The sequence below is a fragment of the Podarcis bocagei genome (genome assembly GCF_964188305.1).
Source record: "Podarcis bocagei genome assembly, chromosome: 4".
Lineage (NCBI taxonomy): Eukaryota > Metazoa > Chordata > Lepidosauria > Squamata > Lacertidae > Podarcis > Podarcis bocagei.
Genome location: NC_138128.1, coordinates 23,310,218 through 23,323,130, shown reverse-complemented (window position 1 = coordinate 23,323,130; position 12,913 = coordinate 23,310,218). Strand labels below are relative to the sequence as shown.

General features: G+C 45.8%; 1 protein-coding gene across 2 annotated transcripts in view; it reads left to right on the top strand.

Annotated features, from left to right (window-relative positions):
- Window positions 1-684: 684 nt before the first annotated feature.
- LOC308584872 (vomeronasal type-2 receptor 1-like) overlaps window positions 685-12,913 on the top strand; it is a 32,418-nt gene continuing 20,189 nt past the window's right edge. The window contains exons 1-2 of one of the 2 annotated variants that reach the window (XM_081190120.1): window positions 685-1,438; window positions 2,520-2,971. In XM_081190120.1, the coding sequence (XP_081046246.1) occupies window positions 2,709-2,971 (263 nt within the window). In that variant the 5' untranslated portion in view covers window positions 685-1,438; window positions 2,520-2,708. Of the gene's footprint in view, window positions 1,439-2,519; window positions 2,972-12,742; window positions 12,883-12,913 lie in introns of those variants that run through there. The other variant, XM_081190121.1, reaches the window with a different exon arrangement.

Here is a 12,913-nt window from a genome sequence, read left to right as displayed (position 1 = left end):
GTGGGGATTCAAACCCTGCTCTCCCAGGCCTTAGTCCAACATTCTGACCATTTTGCCACACTGGCTTCCAGTAGTCATGGTATGATAAGGTCATAAGAGGGTAAGAAAAGTCCTGCTGAATCAGACCAAAGGCCCATCTGCTGTAGCATCTTGTTCCTAACCATGGCCAACGTCTAGGCAGAAGATGAGGGCAATAGCCCTCTCCCAGTGTTGGTGGATTTATATTCCATGAATTTATTTGCCTAATCCCCCTTTAAAGACTAAGTTGGGTAGCCATCACTACAGCCTGTGCTGTGTAAAGAAGTCTTTCATCTGGCCTGCCCTGGATCTTCTATTCAGCTTCATCAGATAACCCTGGTTCCCTAAAACTCTGGTTACGCAAGAGTGAGGTAAAACCTCCTCTCCGTTCATTTTCTCCACATGTAATTAAAAAAAACCCTCAATCATGTCCCCTCCCCTTCACAGCTTTCATTTCTCCCACCATGTACCCCAGCGTTCCTTGACATATAGGGATATATCGGGTCAGCAAACCTTTTCAGCAGGGGGCCGGTCCACTGTCCCTCAGACCTTGTGGGGGGCCGGACTATATTTTGGGGGAGGGAATGAACAAATTCCTATGCCCCACAAATAACCCAGAGATGCATTTTAAATAAAAGGGCACATTCTACTCATGTAAAACATGCTGATTCCCGGGCAGTCTGCAGCCAGATTGAGAAGGTGATTGGGCCGGATCTGGCCCCCGGGCCTTAGTTTGCCTACCCATGGGGTATATTATTTACCCATATCATAATCTTGCTAAAGTACTTAGCACATAAGCGGACAGTGTAATATTCAATTGGTAAACCAGAGTTCCAACGAAAGGTGAACGGCAGGATCAAAGAGCAACCAAGTCCACATTGAGTGATGAATCATTTGATGACAACATGAGACCCAGCACTATTCAACGGAGCATTTGGAAAGTATGCAATACGTGTACCAAAATCCAGGGTGGCTGTTCTGTGTTCTGGTATAACCACCACATTTTTGCCAAGAAGTATTGGTAGGTTGCATATTTTCAGTGTTCTAAGCCTACAGTAGTTATTCAGCCAAGATGGTTGTTGCATTACAGAGAGCTACAGTTCCCAGAGTGAATTTAACAATCAATCCCCCTTCCCAGGGAACTCTGGGAATTGTAGCCGTGTAAGGAAAAGGGTGTCCTAGCATCTCTCTGCACCTTTAATAAACCACAGTTCCCAGGATTCTTTGGGGGAAGCCATGAGAATGTTGAAAGCAGTGCAATACTGCTTTAAATGTGCAGTGCAGATGGGGCCTTCGTCACAACTCACTTTAATTTGGTTGAAGCCCCTGTCACCTGCATAGACCAAGAGACAGGGCCTAAGAGCATACCCCAGGATTTCTCTAAAATGCACCTCCGGCATGCTGGGGTCCCTCAGTAAAGGTGTTGACTTGGAAAAGACTCCCTGGGGAGCGAATGACTGAAAGCTGCTGCTTTAAAAGGGGGGAGGGGGAATGTCAGTCAAGAGGCCAGATGTGGCTTACTGGATGTTCACATCTGGCCCATGATCTGCCTGCCTTGCTTCTGCACACATGCAGCACTTAGGCTTGGAAAGAGCCTCCCATTGGGGATTTTAAAATGGGCAAGTTGTGTTGATCTGTTGCAGCAAAGTGACTTGTGGCACCTTCATACCCTAATGCAGGGGTCAGCAAACTTTTTCAGCAGGGGGCCGGTCCACTGTCCCTCAGACCTTGTTGGGGGCTGGACTATGTATTTTTGGGGGGAGGGGAATGATGCAACAGCGCCACGAACCCCAGTGGTTGCTTGCCTGTGTCTTGCGAACAGCAGGGGCTGGCGGTGGGACGATGAGCGGTGCGCGAAAGGGCTCCGGAGAGGGGCTGCTTAAAATGGTGGCTGCTTGAGTGCTGCTGCTGTTGGCACCAACAAAGCCCAGTCCCCTTCCTCCTGTAGGTAGGGCGGGGAGAAGCCAGAAGGAGGGAGGGAGGAGACACCGCCGCCACTGACGTGTGAAGGAGAGGGAAAGAACGTGCGTGCTGGCGATCCACACGGTGATTCCGGACCATCCGTGGGCCGGATCCAGAAGGCTGTTAGGCCTGATCTGGCCCACGGACCTCAGTTTGCCTACCCATGCCCTAATGTGTTACGGTATCCGTTGCCATGGACAAGCGTTGTAGTTCCCAGACTTTCCCCCAGGAATGTTTGCGGGAAGCCTTGACTGTTCAAAGTGGCACCATAGTGCTTTAAAACTGTGGCGTGAATGTAGCCTAAGTGTCCTCCATGTCTGATCCAGCAATGATTCTTAAACCATCGTTGTTTATTTATCCTTGTACGCAGGCAGCTGTGCTAAAGACTTAAGCAAAAGATGGGAAATAATGGCATCAGAACGAGAGAAGGGAAATGCATGAAAAGATGTGGGTCACTCCATTTTTATTAGTGGGGGAAGGAGCGGTTCTTTGAAAAATAATAGTAATAAAAACCACAACAACCTTTCCTATCCTTCCAGTACTTCGTAGACGAGGTTGTGCCTTGGCAGCTGTCGCAGCAAAGAGAATCCGCCTGTGTGGATCCTCATGGGAGCAGTCGTTCTCCTTCATAGGCTGGCGAACAGTCAGCACGCGAGAGCCTCATAAAAACCCTCTGCTCTTTTTTTTTGGAAGCAGCAATTATTTCCTTCCAGCGGCTCAGAGTTAAAATGGCCCGTGCAAAGTTCTGGCTGCTCACAGGGCTGCTGATGCAGGCCTTGTACGTGTTTGAGCCCACCCGAGGCGAGGAAGGCGACACAGCTGGGGGGGAGGGAGAAGAAGAGTGCCGGCTGCTTGGGAAGTTTGATCTGCGTGGCTACGTGAACGCGGAGGATGCCATGCACGTAATCGGAGGGATGTTCCCTATGCACTTCAGGACCATCCTGGAAGAAGATCCCACCAGCACGCCACCCAATTCGCCAAAATGTGAGGGGTAAGCTGCTTCCTCCTCTTCTCTAGTCCTCCAGAGAGCTTTTGCCGTATACAGAGTCAGAAGCGTCGGTCCATCAAGCTCAGAGTTGACTGGCAGGAACTCTGTAAGGTTCCACAAAGGGATTTTCTCCCAGCCCTAGCTGGGAGATGCTGGGGATGGAAGCTGGGACCACATGAAATAGATGCTCTGCTATGGAGTGGCAGCATTTCCCTTGCTTGAAAAAACAACTGTGGCAAGGCAAGGGTGTGTGTGTTGTTATTCATGGTGAGAGCTGGGCAAAGGCTTTCTCAATATCCTAAGCTGGGGGCAGACAATAAGTGCATCAGAGGCCGAAAGGGGATATATAATATAGGTATCGATGCTCAGGTGGGTAGGCATTTGCTTCTTTTGTCCTGCCGTCACCTCTGTTGGAAAGGGCCAGTGCTCAGAGGTAGAGCATCTTGTTTTGCATGCAGAAGGTTCCAGGTTCAATCCCCAGTCATCTCCAGGGAGGGCTAGGAGAGATTTCCTGCCTGAAAACCTGGAGAGCTGATGTTAAATCAGGACCAGTGGTCATGGATGATGGGAATGGTAGTCCACAGACAGCTGGAGACCCAGATTTGGGAAACCCAGTGCTAGATTCATTGAGCTGACTCATTGCAAAACAGCAGCCCATGCTCCTAATCAGATATGGAAGGCATTTTGAAGTTATAAACTATGAGCAAAGGCCAAGCGTCAGGAGGCAGTTTATCTGAAGCGGTTTTCCTGCTTGGTTGGCAGCATACCAAAGGGATGGCCACCCATCCTTTGCTTCGGTAAATACCAGCGAAGCAGAGCCCACCACCTCCCGAGGGAGACTGTTCCGCTGTCAAACACCTCTCTCCATTAGGATGTTGTTTTGCCATAACTTGCTTCCCTGCAGTTTCCACCCATTTGCTTTTAGTCCTGCCCTCTGGGGGCAGGAGAGAGGTGGGCTGAACTCATGGAGCAGAGCCCATTGAGGGCATCTTGACCGCCAAAGCATTGAGCCATCACTGCTGAGGACAGAGCCTACAGTGGAGTGAGGGTTCACACCATAAGCAGCAATGCTTCTCTCATGCTTCCTGGGATGAGGGTTATTGTTAAATAAAAATTGCTGGGTTGGATTTGCCATAGCACTAAGGATATGGCTCCATTAGCGCAAGCATTTATGCTTGCCTGATGAAGCAATCACCCCTCTCCTTCCTTGTGCACTGTTCTGGGGGTCATCCTGACCCTCTGAAGGAGATTTGGGAGAGCATGCTGTTGTGCTCGTGTGGTCAGATCCTGCTTGCAGAATTCCCACAGGCATCTGGTTGGCCACTGTGGGAACAGGAAACTAGATTAGATGGGCCACTAGTCTGGTCCAGCCGTCTCTTCTTCTTACATGCCGGAGGGTCCTCAAATTGGTATTATTATTATTATTATTATTATTATTATTATTATTATTATTACTGCTGCAAGAGTGACCATGTCTTCACATAGCAGCAGGGATATCAGATGGTGCAGCAAGCATTCTCCAGAGGATATAGAACTAACAAGAAAGCAGATTCTGTCTGGACATTAGGAGAAGCTTCCTCCATGGTAGGCTGAGGCGCCGTGTTGTCCCCCAAGATTGAGGGGGACTGGCATGTGGCGGATATGTGTGATGTCACACAAGCATCACATGCCGTGTGTCATGTGCAATTCTTGTCACTGTTGCCCTTTGGTATCTAGCACCCTCTCCCAATCCCCTCCCTCTGACCTCTCCTCAGTGTTTCACCACCAATCCCTGGGTTCTGAGCCTTCGTCCTCTGGGATTTCCCTTGGGGGTTCCTGGCTGGGGCCTCTCACCACTCCTCCTTGTCCAGCCAGTCCCTGACAATGAATTCATTTAGCTGGAGTCTGTCCCTGGAGTGGAATGAGGAGGTACAGTGCTGAGTGGGTAGAAAGGATTACACCACTTGAGACTGCTGGTGGGGAAAAATGGGCATTTTGGAATGGCCCTCCCCAACCTTAAAGAACTCCATGCAAATTGTTCATTCATTTATTCATTCATTAATTTATGTCATGCTTATATGACAAAATGGTTTCTATATGCCAAATAGAGCACTGAGACAGTGTAGGGAGAGCTGGAATGGAAACTTTCTCCCTGATGATTTCTAATTGGCAGGGAGTCTACCATCCATTCTGCCACATCAGCGTTTTCCCATCTCATTCAGATTTCATTCTGTCTGTTATTATATGCTAACAGCCCTGTGCATGGCGTTGCTTGGGAATTCTAGGAACGCCTGCCCCAACCCCCCACCAATGTGGTTTTTTAAAACATTGGTTCAAATTGGTACTGTTTTGATAGGTTCTGTCAGCCATCTTGATTCAAAATGGCAACCAAATGTATCCAAACATAGGTGAGAACCAGCTCCTTGATCTGAAAAACAAATCTGGTTATAATAAAAAAATTCCTTCCTGTAGCACCTTAAAGACCAACTAAGACCAACTTTAAGGTGCTACAGGAAGGAATTTTTTTATTTTGACTATGGCAGACCAACACGGCTACCTATCTCTAAATCTGGTTATGATAACTTAAGAGGCATGCAAATGCGTAGCAAACAAAACAAACTTTTAAAAATATGTAGTAGATGCAATGTAATATATATGCACTTTGTATATGTGTAATCTCCCAGTCTGAATCTGTAGCAACGAAACAGCAGAGGGCTATAGCTGCTGCTGCTGCTGTTGTTGGTGTTTAAATTTACATACTACCCTTCATCCAAAGATCTGAGGGCAGTTCACAAGATAAAAACACAAAATAAAAGCACAAAATAAATACAGTGGTAACGAGGAGTCGGACACGACTAAACGACTAAACAACAAACATCTTGGTTCTCAAACCTAATCCATTCCGGGAGTCCGTCCCACTCCCGAAACAGTTCGAAAACTAAGGCGCGGCTTCCAGTTGGCTACAGGAATTTTCTGCACTCAAGCAGAAGTCGTGTCAGACGTTCGGCTTCCAAAAAACATTTGCAAACCGGAACACTTACTTCTGGGTTTGCAGCGTTTGGGAGCCGATTTCTTTGACAACTAAGCCGTTCAAGAACCAAGGTACCACTGTAGTTAAAACAAAAACAAAACAATAACCCCCCCCCACATTTACCTATCCATCACATTTATCTATAATATGAACTGTATTTATTTATTGCCACGAGGTTCTATAATTATGTGTAATGGATAATGCTGTCTCTTAACCAAGTTTGGTGTGTTTTTTTCTTCTGCTTGTGGCAAAAAGGGCAATCAGATATTAACTCATTTCTTACAAGCACAATCTGCTAGCATCACTTACCTGGAAAAAGTTGCCCCACTATCCTCTAATCCAGGGGCAGACAACCTAAGGCCTGGGGGCCGGATGTGGCCCAATCGCCTTCTCAATCCGGCCCGCGGACTGTCTGGGAATCAGCGTGTTTTTACATGAGTAGAATGTGTTATTTTATTTAAAATGCATCTCTGGGTTATTTGTGGGGCATAGGAATTCGTTCATTCTCTCCCTCCCCCCGATATAGTCCGCCCCCCCCCACATGGTCTGAGGGACAGTGGACTGGCCCACAGCTGAAAAAGGTTGCTGACCCCTGCTCTAGTCAGAAGAGGGACTTAATCACAGAGGTGTTAAAGACAATTCATAATGCCCTAGGGTCCAAGGCTATTTAGAGCTTTAACTTTCAGTGAACAGCAAAACTGGTGCACCAAGCCAGCATTAGGATCAAATGCAGCCCAAGCAAGCCATACAAAATAAATGACCATATTTTTCGCTCTATAAGACACACCAGACTACAAGACACACCTAGTTTTTGGAGGAGGAAAACAAGAAAAATATTCTGAATCCCAGAAGCCAGAACAGCAAGAGGGACCACTGCGTAGCAAAAGCAGTGATCCCTTTTGCTGTTCTGGCTTCTGGGATAGCTGCGCAGCCTGCATTCACTCCATAAGATGCACACACATTTCCCCTTACTTTTTAGGAGGGAAAAAGTGAGTCTTATAGAGCAAAAAATACGGTAAGTGATGGAAGTTATAAAGAACAGCCAGGGGGTAGCATCTTTGTTTGCTCTGGCTCTTGCTTCTCAGTTCTTTCTCAGTGCCATAGAACTATACAGTGGTACTTTGGTTTACGAACTTAATCCATTCCGGAAGTCTATTCTTAAACTGAAACCGTTCTTAAACTGAGGCATGGTTTCCCTAATGAGGCCTCCTGCTGCTGGTGCCCTTCCACCATTTGGATTCCATTCTTAGACTGAGGTAAAGTTCTCAAACCAAGATACTATTTCCGGTTTTGTGGAGTTTGTAAACCAAATCATTCTTAAACTGGACTGTTCTTAAACCCAGGTACCACTGTAGATTCGTTGAATTGTAGAGTTAGAAAGGAACCATGAGGGTCATCTAGTCCAACTCCCTCTTTTGCCCAACATGGGGCTCGAATCCACAACCCTGGGTTCTGTCTCTCTCTCTTTTTCATATGCAGATTTTTGCATCACAATTTTCCCTCTGTAATGTATTTTTTTGCATGCTGTTCTCAAATGTTACTCCTATGCAGGACTTTACTGGAGAACTGCACTGCAAAATTCGGGGAAGTGTGAATTTTGAATAATAGTTGTGTTTTGGTATGAATATTGTTTCAGAAAGTACGAATTCGTTAGGTTTACATTGAATTTCTCCTTTACCCCACCACCATAATGGCTGGTACTGGAGGAAGGAGTTCCTGCAAAAATGTGGACATTTTAGTAACCAGCATTTGCTTAGCTTTGCAAACTGAGTTTCCACACCAACCCAGCCCTCCTGGTGCCAATGGATTTCTGAGCAGCTGTTTCAAATAAAGCTCATTTAATTAATTGTAATCACTGATTAGTTCCATGAGGGAATGGATTAGAAGGTAGAGATACGGCATTGAAAAATAGTTACAAGAAAAACGGTGACATTAGAAATATTAAAGGCTTAAGGGAAGCTTTAAAACTTCACGTGCCCTTTGTGGGGAGTGAATTGGTGTGTGTGTGTGTGTATCTCAATATCTGCAGTGCATGTGAGAGAAGATATTGGCAGGGGAGTTGTACAGGCAATGCTACATTCTCCCACCTGCTCTATAGTTAACATACACACACACACACAAACGTGTTTTCAGGGAAAACATAAATAATATGTTTTCAGTGAAAAAATAATGTGAAAGAAAGGAAATGTGAAAAGAAAGAGGGAAAATAACCAAAACAAGAGTGTATAAGTACTTACTGTAAGTGATACAATTAATCCAATAAATGTTTTTCTTTTCTGAGGCTGGCAAGCCACTTTCCACCAATCCTTTGAGACTTAATTGAGGAAAGTATTTCTCTCTCTCTCTCTCTCTCTCTCTCTCTCTCTCTCTCTCTCTCTCTCTCGTTTTTATTGGTCCAGGGTGAATGCTGGCAAGTGACAAAAGAATTCATTGTGGTTTCTGTAACAATAAAGTATCTGGCATCAATGATTGTTAGGAATCGCAGCCATCTCACTGGGAGTAATACCACGTACTGGAATGCATTGCCAGATCGTGGGGTATGCACTCTGAATACAAAGCAGGGATACAGCTGACCTTTCTACCAACTGCTATGTAAACTGGAAGAGAGTCGTAGGTTTGCTTCTTGCTCTCTTCTGGGAATTCTTTAGCTGCTAAACAATAGGTAGAAGGTATTTAAACAGTACTACAGTGATACCTCGGGTTAAGTACTTACTAATTCGTTCTGGAGGTTTGTTCTTAACCTGAAACTGTTCTTAACCTGAAGCACCACTTTAGCTAATGGGGCCTCCTGCTGCCGCTGCACCGCCGGAGCACGATTTCTGTTCTCATCCTGAAGCAAAGTTCTTAACCCGAAGTACTATTTCTGGGTTAGTGGAGTCTGTAACCTGAAGCGTCTGTAACCTGAAGCATATGTAACCCGAGGTACCACTGTATTATGGAAGTCTTAGCACAGGGACAGAAAGGGAGACATCAGCCCTATGGGATCTATGGATGGTATTTGGCTATGTTTTAGTCAGAGTAGACCTATCTTGGACATGGTCATTTCTTTCAGTGGGTCATACTACTCTATGTTGGTTTTTTTTTGCTAGAATTCTAAGGTCCACCTGCCAGAACCAGGTAGAAACAGTGTTTCAGTCAGGTGAACTTATTCATACTCAAGCTCAGGAATTTGTGATAGTCGTACCTAGAATCAAACACAACTCCTTTCACATAAAAATCCACTCCTTGTTTCCTTCCAATTATTTTTTGGGGGGCTCCGGGGAAGGGCCATAGATCAGTGGCAGAGGATCTGCTTTGCTTTCAGAAAGTCCCAGGTTCTCCTAATTTCTCCTAATTTTGCATGCAGTTCTGCCTACTATACATATATTTGCAAATCCTGTCAACATAATACATTTCTACTAACATACGCATTTTTATGCACAGTAAAGGTAAAGGGACCCCTGACCATTAGGTCCAGTCGTGTCTGACTGTGGGGTTGCGGCGCTCATCTTGCTTTATCGGCCGAGGGAGCCGGTGTACAGCTTCCGGGTCATGTGGCCAACATGACTAAGCCGCTTCTGGTGAACCAGAGCAGCATACGGAAACGCCGTTTACCTTCCCGCCAGAGCGGTACCTATTTATCTACTTGCACTTTGACGTGCTTTCAAACTGCTAGGTGGGCAGGAGCAGGGACTGAACAACGGGAGCTCACCCCATTGCGGGGATTCGAACCACTGACCTTCTGATCGGGAAGTCTTAGGCTCTGTGGTTTAACCCACAGCGCCACCCGTGTCCCTTATTTTTATGCATGCATCCTCCTAAAACATGCATTTGCATACCTACTGTTTTGCTGGCGTATCACACCGCAAAATTTAGCAAGGTGTGAAACACAGGATACCTGTGTTTCAGTACACGTAATATTTTGGGAATTGCAAATTAGATAGGTTCACATTAAAATACAAAACCGAATTTCTCCTTCATCCCTAGACCTGACACATCTCACTTGGCAAGACATTCTAATAATAATAATAATAATAATAATAATAATAATAATAATAATAATAATAATTTATTATTTATACCCCGCCCATCTGGCTGGGCTTCCCCAGCCACTCTGGGCGGCTTCCAAAAGAATATTAAAATACTATAATACATCAAACATTAAAAGCTTCCCGAAACAGGGCTGCCTTCAGATGTCTTCTAAAAGCCTGGTAGTTGTTGTTCTCTTTGACATCTGGTGGGAGGGTGTTCCACAGGGAAGGCGCCACTACCGAGAAGGCCCTCTCCCTGGTTCCCTGTAACTTGGCTTCTCGCAGTGAGGGAACTGCCAGAAGGCCCTTGGTGCTGGACCTCAGAGTCCGCGTAGAACGATGGGGGGGGGGAGACGCTCCTTCAGATATACCGGACCTAGGCCGTTTAGGGCTTTAAAGGTCAGCACCAACACTTTGAATTGTGCTCGGAAACGTACTGGGAGCCAATGTAGGTCTTTCAAGACCGGTGTTATGTGGTCTCTGCGGCCGCTCCCAGTCACCAGTCTAGCTGCCACATTCTGGATTAGTTGTAGTTTCCGGGTCATGTGGCCCTACATCTCAAAGTATTGGTATTCCAAGATTACATGGAGATCAGTTGGTAGAATACGAGACTCTTAATCTCAGGATCATGGGGTCAAGCCCCATGTAGGGCAAAAGATTCCGGCATTGCAATGGGTTGGCCTAGATGACCCTCGTGGTCCCTTCCCACTCTACAATTCTGTTATTTACTCAGTAGTCTGTGTTTGCCTGAACTTGAGTCTGGACTAACGATTCTGAGCCCCTGTGTTCTGATTCAATACATGATATCCAATCACAGAACATTATAGGATTTGGGCCTCTCCCATTGGCCCTTAAACTCTTAGTTATGATTCACAGCTTGGCAGTTTAGACAGCCAATCACATTGTGATTGGGAGTGGCCCAGGCCTCCAGAAATGTATATCAACAGTTGCTTTGCCCTGTGGTCCCATTCTGTTAGTTCAATAAATGTTCTTGCTGTTACAGTGGTGCCTCGCAAGACGAAATTAATTCGTTCCGTGAGTTTTTTCGCCTAGCGAATTTTTCGTCTTGCGAAGCACGGTGTCGGAAAAGTTTTGGAAAAGCTTCAAAAATCGCCAAAAACCTCAAAAAAGCTACCACACCGCGTTCTATGAGTTGCTCCTCAAAGTCAAGTTGCAACTGTATTAACGGTGTTAAGAAAAAGGAATCAAACTTGCAAAAAACGCAAGACGTTTCCGCTTTGCGAAGCAAGCCCATAGGGAAATTCATCTTGCGAAGCAGCTCAAAACCCGCAAAACCCTTTCGTCTAGCGAGTTTTTCGTCTTGCGAGGCATTCGTCTTGCGGGGCACCACTGTATCACTCTGTCTTGCTTTGTGGGAGCCCACCTACACTTCAAATTCTTTGGTTCTGTAAATGAAACAGGGAGGTAAAATGGATCTGGATGATCTCCTTCACCCCTTTAGGCCACATTCCCAGAGTGGTGTAACAATCAATCCCTCTTCCCAGGGAGCTCTGGGAATTGCAGCTCTTTGAGGTGAATGGGGATCTCATAACAGCTCTCAGCACCCTTAACAAACTTCAGCTCCCAGGATCCTTTTGTGGAAGCCTTGACTGTTTCTCATCAAATTTATGGCGTGAATGTGACTCTGGTGTATGAGAACTGTGTTGTACATTCTCATACAAAAACTCTAACAATCCCTTCCCTCCATTACAGCCTGAAAGCCTCTTAACGCAAGGCCTGGAGCATAATGGAAGCGTTATATTTTCCCTGAGTTTCCCCAAATGATGTCAATCTAGAGAATAGGAGGGTGATAAAGGAAATGTTTTGTTGTTTTTTACTCTTAGCCCTGAACAAGTCATACTATTTCAAAAACTAGAACTAATACACCCACCTACAAAAAACAGAAACCATCCTTTATAAGCTTGCAGAGGGTTCAAGCAAAAGCCCATCAGGCACAGGAAGTAAAAGCACATGCAGTTGAGGGTGGAGCTAATCAAATGGAAAACTCTGCCTGTTTCTTCTCTTTTACATTAGGGCAATGTATGTGCTTATATCAGCGGTTCCCAAAGAGGGCTGACTACCAGATTTTGAAAAGCTGGTATTGCTGGACCAAGTTCATCAATGTTGTTGAATTAATTAAACTCAATACTTTTCATTGGAATAAATATGCACCATGGGTGGCACTGTGGGTTAAACCACAGAGCCTAGGACTTGCCGATCAGAAGGTCAGCGGTTCGAATCCCCACGACTGGGTGAGCTCCCGTTGCTTGGTCCCTGCTCCTGCCAACCTAGCAGTTTGAAAGCACGTCAAAGTGCAAGTAGCTAAATAGGTACTGCTCCAGCGGGAAGGTAAACGGCGTTTCCGTGCGCTGCTCTGGTTCGCCAGAAGCGGCTTAGTCATACTGGCCACATGACCCGGAAGCTGTACGCCGGCTCCCTCGGCCAATAAAGCGAGATGAGTGCCGCAACCCCAGAGTTGGTCACGACTGGACCTAATGGTCAGGGGTCCCTTTACCGTTTACCTATTGTTGGAATATTATTATATTATTATCTTCCTTAGTGGGTCGTGCAAACTGCTATCCAGAATAATGCTTTTTATAGGCTAGGGGGGCACTGGGGATGAATTTATGGAACCAAGGAGACAGTGCAGCCCCCGCCCAAATTTGAGAAGAATTGCACTATACCTTTAAAGCACATTCAGAGCACATTCTTTCTCTCAAAGAATTCTGGTAACTGTAGTTTGTTAAGGTTTAGGGAATTGTAACTGGGGTGGGTTTAAACTACAGGGCCCAGAATTCTTTGAGAGAAAGAACAGGCTTTGAATAGGCTTTAAAGATGCAGTGTGTCTATGGCATAGACTCTATGCACCAGCATGAAGAAACTTAAAGATGCAGGTGAGAGCTGGTGTAATGTAGTGGTTAGAAC